Below are 22,583 nucleotides of genomic sequence, written 5' to 3' on the forward strand. Positions count from 1 at the left end.
AAAAAAAAATTAAGTGAGTCTGCTCTCATGGAGCTCACACTCCAATTGGGGAAGACCACATTTGAATATAGGAAGATATAATCAGAAATTGTAAGATACTCGGTAACATAAATGGCAGTATCTAGAGTCCTTACATGTATATTGAAATAATAATAGTTATCGCAATAATTAATAATGTTAATATAATAGCAAAAAAGTACATGCTAAGGTCTGGAGAACCAGGGTTCATAGGGAGAGGGTCAGTATCCCCCTGAAGGCAGAAAGAAATGGAAACATTAGCAGGAAGGGGAAATTGTACCCCTCTAGGGGTACCCTTTAAGTACTGTCACTGGTGGTATTTCCTACATGTCTATTCTAGATTGGGTTTAGGTGATCTTAGAAGGTGATCTTATTTGGCATAGTGGGGAAAGAAGGGAAAAGAACACCCTCAGTAGTGATCACTCCTAAAAATCCTAGATCTGTCACAATTCTTTTATGGGCATGTGCTTTTGTTTAACGCATGTACTAAAAGTTCTATTAACTTGATTGCTTAATATTAGCAATAATATGTTTTACCAGGTGTTAACGAACAACTAAGGCAGGGTCTGATCCTGTGTAGGAGATATAGTAGAAATGTGCTGGGCACACTTGAATTTATAAGATGTGAATCTGTTTATTTTCAAATGTTAATATTTTTTTCCAATTACATGTCAGCTAATTTATCTATGCATCAAATTTTTAACCATTAATTGAGGGGCAGGACAAAGTGACCTTTTGGGTCTCTTCCAATTCTCAGTAATGATTAAAAAGAATACTGAAGAAGATGTTGATGATGATGATATTAGTAATTATAAAATTTTATGGTTTTAATATGACTTATAAATATTACATTATTTTATCTTTATAGCTACTTTAGATAGCAGGTACTCTTATTATGCTTAGTTTATATTTGAGGAAACTAAGACTGAAAGAGGTTAACTGACTTGTTCACTGTCATATAGCTAATAAGGATCCGAGTCTGGATTTGAACTCAGGTCTTTCTCTAACCAGCTCCAACATTCTATCTCCTATCCAGCTAGCTACCTATGATATTTTTATCCTGATTAGATGTGGTCTCAAAATTGTAATGTTTTCATATGTGAAATTCAATTTCACATTCAAATTTTCATATTTCAATGAATTTCATATTCACCCATTCCAGTGGGTGACACATTAGGTCTATAACCAACTAGGATAATGCTTGGCTTTCTCCCAAAAGGAATCCAGTGAAACATTCAGAGAAATCTTGATGCCACCTTCATATTTCTTAAGTTAAAAAAAAAAACATCTCTTGGGACTATTTCAAGAGTCATATGAACCAACAAAGACCGTTTTTACAACAAAATATCTTTCGTAAATTCTAATAAATAGTCCACCAATAAGAGATAACGAGATATGACATGTCAAATTGATGAAGAAATACATGAGTTTTATGTCTGATACTCTTTTTTAAAATCCAATTTTTTTTGCCATTGTCATAGGATTAAAGTAGCTTCATTAAATGTTTGGATTTTTGAAGAAGATCAAGTTCACTGATAAGCTCTAACATTTACTTTTAGTCTCCTCTTGACATCAGCATGGGGTTACTTATAATTAGATACACATGTATAAATAAATTATTAGCTATTCTCACATAAACATAATCATATCTGCTTAAAATAGAGTGCTCATAGAAATATGACAATACAGTTAAAAAGGGAAAATAATTCTCCTTTGCATGTAAACAGTGGCACCTGAAGTGGAATATCTTTCCTGGAGTACATGCAATTCTTGAGGTCAATCACAACCAGGCATCTCACTGAAAGATTGCCATTCCTTTTGATCTTTCTGACTGCTATTTTTCAAGGACAAGTGATACTTTTAGGTTTTAGTCTGAAAGAAAAGCATAGGGAAAATCAACATTAATCCATTCTGGTATTCTGAACTAACTTGCCTTCTTGCCATGTTCCAAGTTACTACTGAATAGAAATCCTACAAGACTTGTTGACCATTGAGTGTCAATGACAATTGTAACCCTTTTCAAGCTTTTATAAAAGTGAAGGTTATTATTTCACAAGTGATAGGCTCTGAGCTAATGAAATTTGGGGGTTCCTTGGAATTCATCAATTTACTCTGGTAAATCAGTTAACCATTTACTGTATCATCTTTTACTTCTGAGGAATAATGATCTTTCAGATGGATTAACCAAAAAGCATCTTATTATTTTTGGTGCATAGGAACTTGCAAAGGTAAAGGAGACTTTCATATATGTTCACTATTTTACAAATACGCCACTGGTACTTTGGCCTTTTTAGTGTAAAAGAAGACTCATTTATTGAGGGTCAAACAAAAATGTGTAGATCCAATTAATCATGCCAAAATTACCATCAGCATTTAATATTTTTATTACCAAAAATATCTACTAAAAACTAGGATTTTAAATGATCATAGAATGATAGATCAACATATATAGATAGATCAATAATAGAAAATAATCAATGTAGGACTCATAAATATCTATTTACTCAAGGCAAGCAAGAATTTATTTGAATGAAAAAAGCAGCCTGATATAATTTGAAAGATACTGACAGATCTGGATTTTATTCCCAGCTATTTGACTTGTGACAAGAAGTTTAAACTTTGAGTTTTCTTTTGAGTTGATTTGTTCTTGGAGATCTCTACCAAAATGGTTAATGGCCATGGTAAATTGAAAAGATTGTAAAGTCTTCAAGATCAGAAACCATGTCTAGACAGATACGAAGGAATTTATAAAACCTTAGTTACTTTAATAAGTTAGAGTTATCTGTTATACTGTTGCCTCTGTCTCTTCTTGGTAGAGTGGTCATTAGATTTTTTGGCCCCATAGATAAGTATTATAAATAAAAAATTCAAATGAAAGGAAACTCAGTTGAGAAGAAGGGACAGAAAGTTCAGACAGAGAGATTATAAGATCATAGAACCATAAATCAAGAGCTGTATAGATTCTTAGAGGTCAGTGGCCCAGCCCTCTCATTTTATACTGAAGAAATTAAAACCCAATTGCAAGGACATTTATGTAGCAAGTATAAGAGGTAACATTCAAAACCACGTTCCATGATTTCGAGGCCAGTGCTTCTTCTATTCCCAGAATACCAGCATCAATCAAGAAACACTTAATAAGCATCTAAGGTGCTTATACTGAGTACTGAACATAGTATGGCAAAAATAAAATAGTGCCTGTCCTCAAGGAGCTTGTATTCTATACAGGGATATAATGTGAAGATTTATAAATATAAGCAAATAATAAATTAAATAGAAAATACATTTTAGGAGATGGAAGTAGAGTGCCATGTGTGATGAACAGCACAAAGACTAAACTGGCTGAACCAACTTGGCTGAAGTTAGGAAAAGTAGATTTGGCTTTAAAATCTAAGAGGAGTTTCCAGCTGATGCTCAAGGTGATAGGGAGCCATTAACATTTCTTAAATTGGGGAATAATATGGTCACATTTGTACTTTATTAAAATCACTTTAATAGTAAGGAATAGGATAGATTAGAGTGGGGAGGTATTAAGTCAGGGAGGCCAATCGAGAGGCAATTTTCTAGTAAGCCAGAGGAGTGGTTATGAATGCCTCAGCTATAGTGAGCTAAGAAAAGTACATAAGTTAAAGAGATATTGCAGAGGTAGAAACAGATGAGAAATGAGAATAAGAAGCATGGGATGACACTGTTATAAATCTCGATGACTGGAAGGAAGGAGGCTGGGGCTGAGACAATGAATTCTTCTTGGATGAGTTTGAGATGCCTATTGGATTTTTAAAAATGTTCAATGGGCATTTGTAAACCCCTACTTGAAAGTCAAAAGAAACAATAGATGATAGATGGCAGGTAGATAGACAGATAGATCTGGAGATCATCTGCACATAGTTAATAATTAAATTCATGGGAACCAATGAGATCACCAAGTAAGAATACACACACACACACACACACACATACACACATATATGTATGTATGGATGGATACCACATACATACTTATATATAAACCTTGGGACATACCCATCATTAGGAGGAATGATGTAAATAATGAACCAGCAAAAAAGACTGAAAATTGTCACAGAGGTAAGAGGAGAACTAAATACCAGGTTATGGATAAGGAGATTACTCAAGATGAGGACAGGTGAGTTAGGGTAGCAGAAACTCCATCTTACTATATGATTCTTTTCCATTTAAACAAAGTATTCATACTAACTAAGTTAAGCTTTATGTTGTTTGTTAAAGAACTCTTAAGTGCTCTAAATATTCTCTATATTTGGTACCCTGAATCAAAGCACCAGTTACCTACTCTGGTTATAGATTCACATTCATATTCATATTCAGATACACTAGAAGTCTCTAAATAATGTACTGTGCTGATGTTTCTTTTTGCAGCTTATGTGGATGATTGATTTAAAGATCTACTTTTTTAAAAAGTAGCCTGGAATTCTATCTTGATTGATTTCCTCAATGAGTTAGAGTTTCCAGTACTGAAAATCATGTTTGTAATGGTAATACCCATTGTTTTCAGAATTGAGCTATGCTTGGATCTTCAATGAATACCCATCATACCAGGATAACAGACGCTTTGTTTCTCAAGAGACTGGAAACCTATATATTGCCAAAGTGGAAAAATCAGATGTTGGAAATTACACCTGTGTAGTAACCAACACAGTCACAAACCACAAAGTGCTAGGACCTCCTACACCTTTAATACTGAGGAATGATGGTAAGTTCTTTACATGATTTTATGGACTTGTTAACCTTCGTGTGTGTATACTCTATCAAAAATACTACTGCATAAAAGATAACATTGGTATTTTCATGCCAAAATTATTGATCCTAATTTGTTTGTGGGGAAGAGAATGTTTTCCTTTATTCAATCACTTTATAATGAATGGAGGAAGTATATTCTGTAAGGGCTGGAATGATTGCAAAGGGCTGGAACTCTGAAAAGGTGTACTTGAATCTAAAACAGCAGAGCACTTAAGGCTAAGTACCCACTCAATGTGAGATAATGGTTCTATAAACATATACTTAGATGATATGGTGATGTGATGGCTCTCTTCATTATTGGCTCCTGCTGAATGTGTTTTGATGAGGTAATTGTAGGGAAGGATTGGAGGGCTGAGGGAGAAGGTCAGAGTCTCTCTGCCTTGATCAGCAGGGAAGACTTCAGCCTCCAGATTCCAGAGTCCAGGATCCATCTTTGAAGAGCCATGTGGCAGCTCACATGCCTCCTTTGCTTCTCCTCCTAAAAACCAAAGACTTTTACTAATCGTGACTCTGACTAATCCTGAGGCCCTCCAGTAAGCTAGCCTGGACATTACAATATTCTACCTAGCACATAAATGTTCATCATAATTTTTAAAAAGAGTATGAATCTAGAAAAACATAAATTAATAAACAAGCAGTTATTTAAAATGGGGCAGCTAAGTAGTACAGCGATAGGACACCAGGCCTGGAATCAAGAAGATGGGAATTCAAATCTGACCTTAGATGCTTATCAGCTTTGTAACCCTGGACAAATCACTGAACCCTATTTGCCTCAGTTTCCTCATCTGTAAGTGAGCTGGAGAAGGAAATGGCAAACCATTCTAGTATTTTTGCCAAGAAAACTTCAAATGGGGTCTTCAAAAGAGATCATATATGGCTGAAAGAATTTTAACAGTAACAAATATGCCTCCAAAGTATTAATGACTATGAATTTAAAAGCAAAAATGAAACACCTGTTGCTTTCCAAAAGCTTACCAATATCATGTGCACAAACATATGATATTTTGCAATAGAAAGCTATAGGCTGGGCCTATTTTCATTAATTTAGTCAAAATCTGGCCCACCTCCTATTTATATATGGTCCATGAGCCAAGAATAATTTTCATATTTAAATATTCAGTTCAGGGGCTGTAGAAAAGCAGATGATAGGCTGGTTTGACCCACCAGCCATAAATAACTGACTCCTGGTATAGGTTACTGCAATGACTTCCTCAACTAATATGGGACAGTAGTTTATCAACAGGGTAGTTTTAGACTTACCAGGAACACTTGACTTATCCAGTCAGGATGTATGAATGTCATGGCTTAAAGATGGGTCCTCCTGGTTTCCATGCAGTCTCTATTATTTAGGCTCATGCCAGATATGTTCAAAGTAGGTCCAAGGTGATTTCGGAAGAGAGGGCATTTTATATAAGAAAAATGGTTGTCTCTCTAGTAGAATGTGATTGTTGAGCTAGAGATTTAAGGAGCTAAGAAGTTCTAGTAGTAGGACTGAGGAGGTAATGCCTTCCAGATATGGGAGAGCAGGCCATGAAAATGCTTGTCCAAGAGATGGAATGTAATGTGTGAAGAAAAACAAGGTTTGTTTTTCCTTCACTATAGATTAAGGAGAGTACTGTATAATAAAACTGCAAGGGTATACCAGGGAAGGGTTATGGAAAGATTTAAATAATAAAGGACTTTATAGTTATACCTAAATACAATAGGAAGCCACTGGAACTTATTAAGCAAAAGATGACATAGTTATACCTGTGTTTTAGAAATTTCTTTACCATGAAAGCTGAGGGTATTTGTATTGGAATGGATAGAGGATTAAAAAACATAGAAGAGAATATTCCCTATTTTTTTCTACTGTTTAGACCATGTCTATGAAAGATGCAGTGGACAGTTGAGCAATTTTTCAGCTAATTAGTTCAATGTAATTTAACATTTACTTTCCTGAATAAAGTTTCAAAACTAGAATTTTTTGGATGACTGCCTTATTCACAATGTTACAGACACTTGAAAATGGAATCAGGAGGATTGGAGTAAAAGGTAGTTTGTGGTCAAATGACATTTTCACCAACCCTTTTAACTGAATTTTTAAGGTGATTATGGGTGCAATCATAAGGCTTAATCACAGTGGTAAATGACATAAATCCATAAGAAGCTTGCCAATAGTTCATCTTTAAACTTCATACCAGAGAAACCAAGCATGTAGTAGAGAAGCATTCTTTCATTGGGAAGGAGGTTGGACTAGGGCATCTTCTGAGATGCCTTTAACTCAAAGACCCTGCGAATTTGTTAAGCCAGCCTTCCCACAAATATCCCTTGAGGCCTCTTGGTGACAGCTGTATGGATCACAGATCTGACCAACTATGACAGCTTGCTAACTTCATAAAAGATCCTTAGACTAAGAGACAGGATTGAGATGTTTATAGTGGGGAAGGCCAAAATGCCATCATCCAGGGGGGCAAAATGAAATTTTAGAGCTGTGGCTGTGTAGTGAACACAGCAAGTCATGCATAGGACTTAAATATATATATATATATATATATGACTATTTGTATCTAATGGTAGCAATCTCTAGGATAGGGAGGAAGGGAAAAGAAAAGAAAAAGAAATTTACGTGATAACTGTTATATATTTAAAAGGAATAGCAAAGTTATACATAATAAATTTGAGTTTCATGCACAATCATCTTTTTATTATGCTACATTAAGAAAATTTTAAATTAAAAACAAACAAACAAAAAAAAAGGAAATAGAATAGGGTGCTAAGGATTAGAACTGTGATTTGTGATTGAACTGTGATAGGGAACTCTTAGATGAGGCAACTCTTTCTCCCATCTTTTAAAGAGAGTTGCTTAGCCCTGGAGAACTTTGAGGGTAGGTGACAGGAGACCAGTCCTGGTCCTCTCACTGAACTTTATTTAGCTTCTTCATCTACAAAATGGTGATTGATGATACCTATATAGGCTATTTCATAGAATAGATATGAGACAAGTGTTTTGCAACCTGGATAGTGGCAACCTATAAGTGGAAGTCATTAGTATCGTCCTCTTGGCTTGTTGGAAGGAAAAGTAGTTGGCAATCACAACATTTCACCTTTGCAGTAAGGAAACAGACCTGTATACTTGGGCTTGATATCACCATTTCCCCACTCCTGGCCTGGAGCAGGCTATGCTGGATCCAGGAATGTGACAGTTCCCAACATTTTAATGTCCCCATAGTGAGGGAGTGGTAGAGGATGGAAGGAAAGAGGATATTTCCTTCATATGAAGAATGAACAAAAATTCCAAATGACTTTCTTGTCGACATTAGCACAAAGATCATTTGAAAACTAGAGCATACTCCTGGTTATTACTTCCCTCAAGAGAGCATCTCGATGATGCATCCAGCAGCTCATGAGTTTAAGAAGGGCCCACCAGATGAAAGAGAGATTCAACATATATAACTTGGCTTCAGAAAGCAGAACAAGGAACAGGAGGTGGAATTTTCAAGCAGGCAAATTTAAGCCTGATGTCAGGGGAAATTTGCTCATCATCAGAAATATCCTAAAGTGGAATGAGCTGCCTCCCACATGAACTAAACCTCAAAGCCTAGATTTGACTCCAGGTGATAATTCACACTGAGGCATTTTGAAAAGGAGAATTTCTCAACTGGGCTAACAAATTTTGATGACCTAAAAATGACCTAAAATAGACACAACTCTAAGGATATAATATTTAGAAAATATCTTAGTTGAAATAATAATATTACCCTTTATGTAACACTTTTAAGGTTTACCAAATTCATTAACTCATTTGACCCTCACAACAATCCCTAATATAGGTGCTATTATTACCAACATTTTAAAGATAAAACTGAACACAGAGAGATTGTGATTTTCCAGTGGTCACACAATTAGGGAGTGTTTGAGATAGCATCAAAAGTTATGTCTCCCTTATTCTGAATTCTATATTCTGTCCATTATACCATAAGCTGCTCCTAAGTACTCCATTTGGAAAATATTTCCAAAGCCATCTAGGTACCATCTGTACCTATTCAACAATGATCTCTATAACATCCCCAATAAGTGGTTTCCAGTCTCTACTTGAACTCTGATACATTGAGGGAAGCCTGGAAAAAACTAAATTATTAGGGATATTGATCCGAACTCAGGGATTTCTTGACTTCCGAAACCAAGAAAAATTTGGTTCAAGTCTTAAGTGTTGATACATGGTGGTTTTGTGACCCTGGATAAGTCACAACATCTCAGTCCCCTTCACAATTCTCTAAGACTCTAAATGGCAAAGAAGATCAAGATTGACATCATTCGAGAAAATATAGATTCCCTTATTCACTAGTTCTCTATGCCAATAAAATAACAGATCAAATTTCTATTGTTTTCTACATACACAAGTGTTCTTATTTTTTTGGCATGACATGATGAACATCATGTTGCTTTATTTGATCCGAAGTTTAAGGTCACATGAAACAAAGTTAACATCTTTACCATTTATGTTTGTTCAATGGATTTGTATTGAATATCTGGTTAAGAGGTACATGGCTTACTAAAGCTTTTCAGCTTGGACCAGCCAAAATAAAAAATCCCAAGGAACTTAGACAAGCATTAAGAACAGGTATCTATTAGGAGGCTCTTAGCTTAGAAAGCTAAGTAAGTATACCAAACTGTATCAAGGCCAAATGCCTCACCATACTTATTTGTAATGAAATATAGTGTTTATTATATATCTTCAATTTAAATAAGTGCCTTCCAACTCAGAAAAGCCTTGTTGAGTTAAAGAGAAAAGGAGGCAAGCTACCAATTTTGTAAGAAGTGACACACTCCCTTTAGACCTCAAGTATTAATAGACTGTTTCTAAAGATGTGCTCCACTGGCACTTTGTAAGTAATCATTCTAAAATATAGCTCTTCCAAGCTCTTCTACAAATGCTTTTGCACCAAGACATCTGTTCGATGGTATTTTCCATTTCAGTATGTCAGATCATAGCAGTATAATGGAATATTTACTTTGATGCATCAAGATGCAATTTAGGAGAGATGGCATAGCAATATCAATAAATGAAAAAATTATCAAAAAATGAAAAAAAGAAAAACATTTAGCAACGTGCAAACAATCAAGTTGCCACATCATCCTCAAGCTGGCAGTAGGTCATCCATGACTTTTTTTTTTAACTTGGTTTTTGGATATCTATTTAGTTGTCCAGTATATCTTCACAGATGAGACGAATGATTTTCATTAGAATATTTTATCACAAAAATAATAGACTGAGAATCTTATCCTTCAACAATTAATACACCATTCATTCCTAATTTCCATATGAGTTTCATGAGAGAAATCTATAATATGCATTTCCCATTTAAGTTATAGTACATAAAACTCAAATTCAAACTAGGTTACTAAGCACAAAATAGGATATTTAATTAGTTCTAGGTTATGGGAGAAAGTAAAATGGGAAAATATTAATTGTGAAAGAGACAGTGTAAAATTGGTAAGACAGAGATGATGTATATTTTAAAAATCTATGACTTGGTGACTATAGGATCCAGGTCTTTACAATCCTATATCTAGTATTTGGAGAAAAGTTCTGCTGACATAAACTTCTTTGTATGACATTAAAGCTCTTTCTAATATAAGCCTTTTTGACTTCTCTGGTCTTGTTATGCTATATTCTTCCATGGATCATATGTTCCAAAAACACCAACTTACTTTCAGTTCCTTGAATGCCACATTCTCTCTCCCATCTCTGTGATTTTGTACAGGCTGTCTCTCACATCTGGAACACTCTCCCTTCTTATCTTTGCTTGCTAGATTTCCTGTCTTTTTTTTTTATTTATTCAATTCTAATCCCACCTACTCCTGTAGGTCTTTCCCTTCCTCTCAGCTGCTAGTGCCTTCCCCTCTATTTTTTTTTTTTTACTCTGTGTATATCTTGTCTCTACCTAGTGTGTTTACATGTTATCTCCCCCATTAGAAGTAAGATCCTTGACAGTAGGGATTATGCATTTATCTTTGTCTCATCAGCTTTTAGCATAGTTCCTGGTCTATATTCCCCAATATATAAAACCCTATATAAATACTTATGGACTAGAGAGCTGATGTAACCATCTTGATAATTTATACCACTAATCCCTATATTTTGTTTTAAAATGATCAATGGAAGATGTATGATCTGAATAATCTGGCTAATTACATCAGCATTTAGCTTACTTTAGGATGTATGGATACAGTCTAAGGAGTTAAATTCCCCTGGTTGCTTAAGCTGCTACCATTGGTGTAGTTTTTTTTTTTTTTTCAATTCAAAGAGTTCCAGTAACAGACATAGTGACTTCAAAGGAACAAGAACTAAAGAACAGTAAACCAAGGTGAAAACAGTGCTACTTTCCTCATGTCATCCATTTGTTCTAAACTATTTAGTTTATGGGATGATTCTGTATTTGAAGAGGAACTCTAAATATAAAGTGAAGACAACTATGTTTACTTAGTTTTACAACAGAGAGGAGCAAAAAACATCACCTCCAACATATCCTGTCACAATTGCTAGTGCTCTTTCCCCCTCAAAATTTCCTTGGTATTTATTGTCTGCATACTCATTATATCTCTCTAGTAGAATTTAAGTTCCTTGAAGGCAGAGCCCCTTCTTTCTTTTTCCTTCCTTCCTTCCTTCTTCCCTCCCTCCTTCCTTCTATTCTTTCTTTTCTTCTTTTCTTCCATCAGAAGCACATAGTATAGTACCAAGAAGACAATGGGTACTGAAGTGCAGGTTCTGGTTGAAATTAAAGAGGCATTTCAGAGTTTCATGGATCTAGCAAAATAACATAGTAAATAATATACACTTCAAAAGACCCAAGTTCAAATCCTACCTCAGTTCAAATCCTGCTTACTGCAGTATTTGGTATATAATAAACACTCAATAAATGTGTATTTCCTTTCTTTAAATAGTAACTAGCTATGTGATCCTGGACAAGTCACTGAACTGTTATCTATCTAAATTGCTTTATCTGCAAAATGAGGATCGTAATAACACCTCCCTTCTAGTGTTGCCCAGGATCAAACTAGATAATTTGTGTGAAGAGTTTTACAAATTTTAAAGTATTACATAAAGCTTAGCTATTAATGTCATTCTTGTTATCAGAGGTCATTTGGTTCATCCTTCTTGTTGTGTTGAAACTAAGGCACAGGCAAGTGAAACTACTTGCCAACTACTGTATGCACGTTATTATGCTTAAGGCCAGGAATAAAATGAAAGGCAAACACATATTGACTTTCTTAAGTCCACACAAATCACAGCTGATATGAAATGTGAATCTATATTCTCTATCCCCAGAGCTGATGATCATTCTTCTGTATCCTTTCTGTATCTCTGATTTTTTCCATCAATTCATTTTGCTGCTTTTTAATAGTGCAGTGAAACATTTACCAGGGGATAAAGGTGAATCATCATTGAGAATGAGACAATGTATTTCAGCATATAGATTCATTTTATCCATTTCCCTAGTTTCTATGTGTAATTGAGATCTGACCTTGGAAATTCACTAGGGCAAACCTTTTTTTTTTTGCAAATTTCATAAATATTTGTTAAATTGAATTGTCTAGGTAACCTCCCATGGCATGCATAGTATGAACTTGTATGAAAATATACTTCCAGCTTTGAAAAGATTATTGTTCAACTTAAGGAAATGAATATTTCAAGGAATTAATTCAAGGAGTTGAATAGTTTAAGAATCACTTATTCGGAGAGAATGGGTAATTCTTTTTATAGACAAGATTGCCCAAACTCAATGACTTTAATAGATAGTTTTCCTGAGTTTCTGTGCCTTAAAATATTTACCAGTTTTTCCCCAATCTGATGAAATGACCCTCCCCAAACTCAATCAGACTAGTCCTTGGATGACAGATATACAGGCCTTCATATAATATCACAATCTTTGGAATGTGGTGTGATCTGATATAATCTGGCCTCTACTAGCCTTTGAGAATCCATGGTTATTTCCATGTCCCAAAAGGCCCTGGAGGAGGATTTTGGTAAAGGGTATAATTGAATACACAGCAGACTTTCCCCCCATTTTTCCTGTTTGTCAAAAAAGCCCAGATCATTCTTGATTTCTTGTCCATTTATTCAGTCTTCGAACTCTCTAGAGCATATAGAGTAACTTCTAAATGGTAAGTAAGGTTTCATATTCTTATTTTTCTGTTTTTCTTTTCTTTATCCTTTTCGTTTAGAGAATTTTCCTTGGACTATTTTGTATAATTCATGCTTGTGTGATATAAACTCTGTGTCTTTTGGGCAGAAAGAGGGGGGAATGTAGCATAAGTATATTCATTCATCAAAGGTATGTAAGTAGCAACTCAATGGAGGAAAAGCAATATGGAGAAAATAATTATAACCACTAGGCAACACATTCTAATAGAGTTTTCTAGGCTACTAGGACATCTAAAAGCTAGATGGTATAGTGGATAGAGAGCCAGGTCTCCAGGCAGGAAAGCTCTTCATTGTGAGTTCAAATTTGAGCTCAGACATTTATTAACTGGGTAAGTCAATTAAATCTGTTTGCCTCACTTCCTCATTTGTAAAATGAGAAGGATATGGCAAATCTCTCCAATATATTTGCCTAGAAATCCCCAAATGGGCTCACAGAGAGTTGGACATAACTGATGACAACAAAAGGATTCCTTTAACCCATTTTTTTGTTTTCAACCTCTCCCACCTACATAGCAGGGATCATAATATCTACCCCTTACTCACCTACCAAGAATAATGTAAGAATAAGTATGGCATTGTGGATAGAGATCCCACCTTGCTGATGGGGAAAACTGGGTTTGATTCCTGCCTCTAGCTCATATTTGATGTATGTCCATGGGCCAATTATTTAAACTCTTAGTATACCAGTAAGAACCCAAGACTAAATAAGCTACTAATCTTTATGACAAGATAGAGTACACCAATGTAATCTTATACCTGGGATGTAATCATGGATTTAGAAAAAAAGAAATATGGGGATGAAAAAGTGGAATATAAAAAAGAAAGAAAGAGAAAAGGAGAGAGAAAAAGGAAGGAAGGAAGGAAGGAAGGAAGGAAGGAAGGAAGGAAGGAAGGAAGGAAGGAAGGAAGGAAGGAAGGAAGGAAGGAAGGAAGGAAGGAAGGAAGGAAGGAAGGAAGGAAGGAAGGAAAAAGGAAGGAAGGAAGGAAGGAAGGAAGGAAGGAAGGAAGGAAGGAAGAGATAAGAGATCAGAATCATGTAGTTAATACTTTACATTCATTTCCTTAATTAAAACCTCCCCAACTTCAAGCTATATAAATTGCAAGTTCTGTTAGTTCTAACTCTAGTTTATCATCTGAACTAGTAGTAAAAGCAGGGGAAGAGACTTATAGGACCACTCACTTCCTATAACAATATATAAAGGCATTATAGAAGCTTAAGGAATGTTAAAACATTAGAAATTTGGCCAGAAATGTAATTTAAGACCCATAAGGTATGAAAAGTGTTGCATCCCACCATGATATTTGTGAAGCAGTCTTGTCTTACAATTATGTTTTCTTTAGGCAGCAAATGCCTGCACCTGTGGCTCAGGATGGAATAAGGAAAACTTGTTTGTGAGAAAAATTGAACAAAACTAAGTGGCAGCTTCCTGAATCCACACCCATTTTCCTCTTTACTATCTTCTATTTTCCTGGTTGAGTCTTACCAAATCTCATAGGTCTCATAATAATCCACCCTTCCCCTTCTTCCTATATATTTTACAAAACAACTAGAGCTCATGCTAAGGTGGCATTATCACTGGTCCACAAAGCACAGACTTGTGGGTAATATAGTTTCCAAGGATACTATACTCTCTTTATACCTTCTTGGTACAAGACACTTTAAGGAAAATGAAAGAGACAGAAAACTTTCCCAGATTTGGATCTATGTTCCTATTATTCATTTCAATGACAAGATCAATTTGTTTTTAACTAATCTGATCCTTTGTTCAGAGATTACTTTAAAAAAAAATAAACAAATAGATTCAATATTTGACAATTTGACAGCATCCTGGTCTTTACTTTCAACCAATATCCCCCACACGCTCCCGTTTGCTCCCCTGCACACTCCCTTCCCTGTTCCTTCCCTCACTCTCTCCCTCTCTCTCTCTCCCTGGCACTCTACCTCACTCTCTCCCTCACTCCCTCTTTCACTCTCTCCCTTGCTCCCTTCCTCTCCCCCTCTCTCACTCCCTCTCTCTCCATTTCTCACTCTCTCCCTCACTCTATCCTTTGCTCTCTCCCTCACTCTCTTCCTCACTCCCTCCATTGCTCCCTCCCTCTTTTCCTCTGTCCCCAGCGCACTCCCACTCACTCTCCCGCATGCTCCCACTCACTCCCCTGCATGCTCCTTTCCCTGCTCCCTTGCTCACTCCCTCCCTCGCTCCCTCCCTCTCCTCCTCTCTCTCTTCCTCCCTCTTTTACTTCTGCCCTCGCTCTCTACCTCACTCTTTCTTTTGCTCTCTCCCACACCCTCTCCCTCCCTCTTTCCCTTGTTCCTTTCCTCTCCCCCTCTCTCACTCCCTCTCTCTCCATTTCTCGCTCTCTCCCTCACTCTATCTTTTGCTCTCTCCCTCGCTCTCTTCCTCGCTCCCTCCATCGCTCCCTCCCTCTTTTCCTCTGTGCCCAGCGCTCTCCCACTCACTCCCTCACACTCTCCCGCTCACTACCCTGCATGCTTCCTTCCCTGCTCTTTCCCTTGCTCTCTCCCTTGCTTTCTCCTTCTCTCTCCCTCTCTCCCTCCCTCTGTCTCTCTCCCTCCTTTAGTCTCCCTCTCTCTCCCCCTCCCTCCTTCTTTTGCTCCCTCCCTCGCTCCCTCCCTAGCTCTCTCCCTCACTCTCTTCCTTGCTCCCTTCCTCATTCCCACTCTCCCTATCTCTTTCTCTCCCCCTCCCTCCCTCTTTTGCTTCCTCCCTGCTCTCTCTCCCTCGCTCTATCCCTTGCTCTTTCCCTCACTCTATCCCTTGCTCTCCCCCTCGCTCCCTTCCTCTACTGCTCCCTCCCTCCCTTCCTCTCCCCCTCCCTCCTTCCTTCTTTCTCTCCCTCCCTCACTCTCTCACTCTCTCTCTTGCTCCCGCCCTTGGTCCCTCCCTCGCTCCCTCCCTCACTTTCTTCCTCTCTCTCCCTCTTTCTTTCCCTCCCTCGTTCTCTCCCTCGCTCCCTTCTTCTCCCCCTCCCTCCTTCTATCTCTGCCTCCTTCGCTTTCTCCCACGCTATATCCTTTGCTCTCTCTGTCGCTCTCTTCCTCGCTCTTTTCCTCTCCCCCTCCCTCCCTTTCTCTTTCCCTTGCTCTCTCTCTCACTCTCTTCCTCGCTCCCTTTTTCTCCCCCTCCCTCACTCCCTCTTTCCCTCCCTCGCTTTCTCCCTCGCTCTATCCCTTGCTCTCTTTCTTGCTCACTCCCTCGCTCCTTCCCTCTTTTCCTCTATATCCTTTGCTCTCTCCCTCGCTCCCTTTCTCTTCCCCTCCCTCTGTCCCTCTTTCTCTCCCTCCCTTGCTCTCTCCCTCTCTCTATTCCTCACTCTTACCCTTGCTCTCTCCCTCACTCCCTCCCTTGCTTCCTCCTTCATTCCCCACCTTGTTCCCTTCCTCACCCCCCTCTTTCTCCCTCTCCCCCTCCCTCCCTCCCTCCCTCATTTTCTCCTTCACTCACTGTCTCCCTCACTCTTTCCCTTGCTCTTTTCCTCGCTCCCCCCTTATTTCCTCCCTTGCTCCCCCCTCTCCCTCCCTTCCTCCATCTCTCCCTTGCTCCCTCCCTTGTTCCCTCCCTCACTTCCCCCTGTCTCTCTCCCCTCCCTCTGTCCCTCTCTCCCTCCCTCCCTCCCTCGCTCCCTCCCTAGCACAATTTAGAGACCTTTACTATGTAAAATCCATAGTTGGAAACTATTCTAGATTTGTTCTGTTTTTAATCATATTTTAAATGCTTTAGCTTTCTAGTTTATATGAAAACATTTTTCTTATTTTATTCTCACTTCTAATTGCAAGCTATGTGTGCTTTTGTTATGAAATTTCTTGTTTAAAAAATCTTTAACAACATCAGAGTTGAAGATAAGTGGGCGTAAATCATGTTTTATGAGGAGAACATTTAATGACTAAGAAAGTGAGATATTTTGCTATACTGCCACTATTAATCTGATTTGATAGAGTCTTTGTGGCTGAAGATATTCTGAAAGTTTGACAGATTTAGCAACTTGACAGCCAGCTACACTCCTCTAACACTGTCAAATGGAGTTCAAGTCATGAGGGACCAGAAGCCTTTGAATGACCATTTGGTGGGTTAGTTAATAAGCGTATGTTAGATCTTCGATGTATGCAAAGTACTGTGGTAGATGCTGGGAGGAAAAATGAAAGACAGGCTCCAAAGCTTACACTTTAGAGACTTACTTATTAAGGAGTGTTTCCTTCCAAAAAAAATTGACAATTTTTCTCAGATTTCTCAACAATATATATTATTTATGGGACTCAAGCTACATCTTCACGTAACCTACTTAATTCAGCAAATTTAATAAGGAAAATAAATAAATAAAGTCAAATTGGTTAATGGGCACCATATAATAAATAAAACAGAGTTGACTAAATATTTTACTTCAAGCTTTCAATGAGAAAAATATACTAGAAATAAAAGAAAGAATTAAGGAAATTATTGAGATAATTCAAATAAAAGCTTTTCCTTCCTGACCCCAAATAGAGCTGGGAGCTGAGCTATGTCATTATCTCAATCCTCTTCAGTTTACTAAGGATTGCCTGTCAAAGGACAATTTTTGATGTCATTTGGAATTGGTTGTTGGACTTTGTCAACAATAGGAAAGAAAGAAGTGGTACAGTAAAATCAGATCTTTTCCAGTCATGTGCCTTTGGCAACAAAGGAAACTGTAAATAGCAGACAGAAGTGGATGTTGTCAAAAATCCACAACTAAGTAGGTCCTGTGGGCTCAACCATCTTAGCATAGATCCTTAGCACCTCAAAGGATACACTGACAGAAAATTCTTCCAACACAATTTCTCTCATTAAAGGCACAAAGTGTTTCATCTCTGATCTTTCAGATGTGGCAAAATATACTGCCAGAGTTATATTAATTTTCTTAATACAAAAAACAATGATAGTATTTTTTCAAAAATGTACTGTGGCTCTGATTATCTTAATAATTCATATTAAATGTGATTCTATTAATAAATCATTAGATTTGTTTCCATAAGCAAAATGGATATCCTATTATCCTGATAAATTTCACAGGAGAAAAACACACCTACTATTAAAGAAAATTGTTATTCTGAATTATCCAGATTCTTTATGCTGATAATTGTTCAGTCTTCTACTGCCTACCTAGTCACAGGCTACAATTTTGATTCTCACTAGCCTTACAAAATGTTTCAAGAAAAATAAAAAAGGTGTGAAATGACTTTGGAGTAATTCCATCAATGGCCTCATTCAGTAGCCTGATGATCCTGTAAATCACCAGTAGCAGCTGTAGACCAATTAAGTTCAAAAGTATACAGGTGGTCAGAGGAATAACTTGAAAAATGTACTACAGTTTAGAGGGCTTTATTTCTTAAAATATCATATCTCTTTCTGTTTAGTGCCAAAAAAATAAAAGAGAAAATAGTGGAAGAGAAAAAAAAAGCGATATAGTGGAATAAAACCTAGTCAGTACCAGATGTAACCAAATTAAACTTAACAGTTCACAGGTGTTCACAGAAACTGCTCATAATTTATATGAAAAAAAATCACTCCATGGTATTTTTACAACTAATAACAAAAAATACCCCAGTCTTATTTAAAATAAGAGTCCTTAAAATGCAGTGATAACTTCATGTCATTTCCCCACTAATAACCTTGTCATTTATGTGCTGTATCTACAACCACAGGTTAAATTCTATCCCTGATGATATTTGTGTCACTCATATTCTTATAAACATACATATAAGTCTACAAACTTTACATATAAAGTCTACAAACTCAAATCTTTCTGTGTGGCCACATAAGCAACCTATAGCACTCCATTTTGTAAAAGGATGGTCTTAAGTCAATAACTTATATTAGAAATCTTGGGGATATTTCAAAATGATACAGTAGGAGGAAGAAAAGATACATTTAAATAGTGCATGAGTATTGCAGCAATTGCTACTTATATATGATATATAAAGCAACTTTGCTTTATAAAGTAAATTTGATTCAGTTTGTTAAGGGGTCGTGTGACCTCTTGGTCATTTACAGACATATTTCTCATTCTGATTTTTCATGATTAAACTAAATAAAAATGCACACAATTACCATAGTGTTTAATGTAAAGAGAACTTTAGATAGAGGCAGGTGAGACTCATTTTTTAGTCATCCTTTTGCTTAGCATTATTACCTCATTATCTTATCCCCTTCCATTAAATGAGATCTGAAAATTCTACCTGTTCCCATTTTCTATGTGGAGGTGATGAAGACTCCTTTGTCAGAAGGCAATTCCTTTTTTCATTAGCAGTATTTTCTAAATATGTAAACACAACCTTCCTGAAAAGGCATGTATGTTAATCCCAGCTAGTTTTCCAGTCTCATATTTATAGGAAGTGATGAAGATATGAAAAAATAAGTACATATTTTTAATAATAGATCTAGAATGTGAATTTAGTCCACATGTCAGCTTTAATTTGACAACTTTTTTTTTTCAGAGGATGCAAGCAATACTCTGGAACTGAAAGGGGACTAAAAGAGATAGCTCAGTTAAACCAAAATGGAATATGTAAATGTATATACACATATATACCCCATATACATATATGTATATGTACATTTGTATACATATAAAGTCTATATGTATACATGTCTACATAGATACATTATACAAACATAAACATTTTATATATACTTTTGTATAAGTGTGTGTCTACACACATGTACACACACATATGTCTATATAGACAATGGATAACTGGATGAATTTGATCCATAGGATTAAAACACACATATCTCTTCTACAATCCTTGTGTTTGTCATTGCTGCACAGAATCTATGCTTTTGGACGTATAACAATAAACCTAATTAGAATATGTCTTCCAATTTACAGGATGAACAGATTATATGTGAATTCTAGAATCTTTTTAAACCTCTTCTTTCCAAACATTGTAAATGTCTACTTCTTCTCCATTTCCAAAGGAGGTCACTTTTCTTTAGTAGCATATTTGACTTGAACATTTCTGATTTTTGAGCTTATTGCTGAAAGTGATCTGGATAATCAGCTGTTTCTTAATCCAAAGAATGTGAAGGTCCAATTAATTAGAGAACAGAAAAAATCTCTCTCTAACCTTTATAGCAAAGTTCATATGGTAGCTTGCATCATTATACCTCTGTGCCCTAAGTTTCAGGAAAAATCGACTTGGGAATAGGGATTTTTTTTATTTTATTTGATTTTATTTGATTATATTGGTAGCCACAATCTAAAATGCAATGTGTAAATAAAATATATGTTTAGGACTAATAACAGCTAACATATAGTAGCACTTTATGGTTATAAAGTCCTTTATATTTATTATTGTATTTAAACTTCAAAAATCACTCCATGAAGCAAAATGTATGTAGGTATGTTATTGCTATTTTATAAATGAGGAAAACTAAGGTCCAGAAAACTAAATTGCTTGTCTGATATTGTTTAAGTAAGAAGTGAATTCAAGACTCAATTCTACTTACTCTGTTTACTGTCCTTTCTACAAATCATGATTTATATAAGGTAACAGGGTAACAGAGTAAGAAGATTAGAATTAGACAAAGTAACATTAAACTAAGATTAATACATTGTAATAACCAGATTATCAATACATATCCTTTGGGTGATGGGATAGTATATCAGAACTAATAACATAACACATTGGTCTCCAAATGGCCTCTGCTTCATAGAGTGCCTTCAGTAAACTCTAAATCTTTCCAAATGTTCCATCAAGTCTCTAGCCCATTCTGCCTGCCATCAAACTGACAAAGACACGCAGAATCCCCCAAGAGAGAAGTTTCTTGGAAAATACAGAAGATACAGCCCCATAATCCCCATGCCAAAGTTGTTTACCCCTTTCTAATTTTTCTTCAAATACTCCCACAATCCCAAATAAACCCCAAAGTGGGCCTGCTTGATTAAATCCCCCAGGTATTATAAGGCTTCTTCTTTAAATATGTCCTGAAATAACTTCCCCAACAAAGCAATGTAGTTCAACCATAAAATGACTTGATTGCACATTATTTTACCACAGTCACTGGCCATGGGGCTCATGCTTCTCTATTCCCAGCAATGGTAACACATTATTTAAAAAAATTGAAGGAAGACAAGTACTATACACACACAGATGGCACTTAATAATATAGGATTGAATTGAATTGAATCAAAAGCTACTGATGCAGCTTCTTAGGCTACCTTGCTGAGACAATAATGAAAGTTATTTTCTAGGATATAGGAGAGCATAAACTGCAAAGCTAAGTAGTAAATCGTCAAGGAATATATGTTAAATTTTGAGAGTATTTGTCTATGTTTGACTGACATGAATAGTGAGTTGCTTGAGATACACTGCGTATACAACCATTTGAGGTTAGTCTAATACTCACCAATACTTTAGCAAATCAAGTTTCTGTCGTTGAAGGGCTCCCTACTATCAATGATTATCATACCACACTTATTGTGAGTAAACATTCTTAAAAGATTGCTGAGATGAAATAAATCATCTCATGGCAACCTAACTAGGAATAGATAATTTTTATGATTATTTGAAGATAATTTTGATTTAACTTTCATGTGGAAAAGGAGCAGAAAATACAAAATAAAAAATTTTAAATATCCCCAAGTTCTTGATAAAAAGTGTCATTAATTATTTGGTACTATATTTCCTAAAAACTGACACCTCTGTTCAGATATCTTTTTACCATTTTTTTTTCTTTTCTTGGGTTTTTTGCTTTTTCAAGCTTCTAAGAAAGAAAGTTATTTCAGATTCTGAGAATATAGAGACATGAAAATATTAATATTAGGGAAATTATATGGAGTTGTGATCTTTCAACAACAGCTGGAAAATCACTTCAAATCATGGCTATTGTGAGAGTGGACCTCTTTGAGATGTAGGTATTGCTTGTAATGATGTATAGGACCTGACAACTAACACAAAATCATTTTTAAAAATTTAAGTCCATGATTTAGTATCTATTATTTGTTTCCAGGGGTCATGGGTGAATATGAGCCAAAAATAGAAGTGCAGTTTCCAGAGACAGTCCCAACCGCAAAAGGAGCAACTGTGAAGTTGGAATGCTTTGCTTTGGGAAAGTAAGTTTTAATGCCCTTCATACTCCTTTTTTGGATATTGTTCTTAAAGCTTTGGTAGGTTCAGAATTTGCTAGCTAGTAACAGGAGATTCAAGAACAAAGAAAGTATTTCTGAGGGGGTAGTGTTTTTTTTTTTTAATTCTGTGAGTATACATTTTTGGTTTTATTCTCTTACTGAGAAAAGAAGTACTGTAATGGCACTAGGAAGATTAAGCTGTCACTATTGATGTGACCAGAAAGCAGAGGAGAATGGGCTATTCTGAAAGTGTATTTCATTCACTTATTATGGCTTCTAACGTGCCACACTGTCTAAATGAGTATGACATGAAAACAATGCTCATTCATTTGAGTACATTTTAGTCAACTCTTTGGGAAAATACAGACTTTTGCTGCTGGCCTGGTGCACAGTGAACAGACACATCATGTTTTTCTTGAAACTCATTTTTGAATTACCTAATCTCTCTAGATAATTACCTAGTTTTCTCCTATACTTTGGGCAGAAGAATAGAAAA

General features: G+C 36.2%; 1 protein-coding gene across 5 annotated transcripts in view; it reads left to right on the plus strand.

Annotated features, from left to right (window-relative positions):
- CNTN4 (contactin 4) overlaps positions 1-22,583 on the plus strand; it is a 1,178,424-nt gene that overhangs the window by 951,997 nt on the left and 203,844 nt on the right. For all 5 annotated transcript variants that reach the window (XM_031954124.1, XM_031954148.1, XM_031954139.1 and 2 more), the window contains 2 exons: positions 4,547-4,744; positions 21,970-22,072. In XM_031954124.1, the coding sequence (XP_031809984.1) occupies positions 4,547-4,744; positions 21,970-22,072 (301 nt within the window). The remainder of the gene's footprint in view (positions 1-4,546; positions 4,745-21,969; positions 22,073-22,583) is intronic.

This window comes from Sarcophilus harrisii, chromosome 1 (assembly GCF_902635505.1).
Source record: "Sarcophilus harrisii chromosome 1, mSarHar1.11, whole genome shotgun sequence".
Taxonomy (NCBI): Eukaryota; Metazoa; Chordata; class Mammalia; order Dasyuromorphia; family Dasyuridae; genus Sarcophilus; species Sarcophilus harrisii.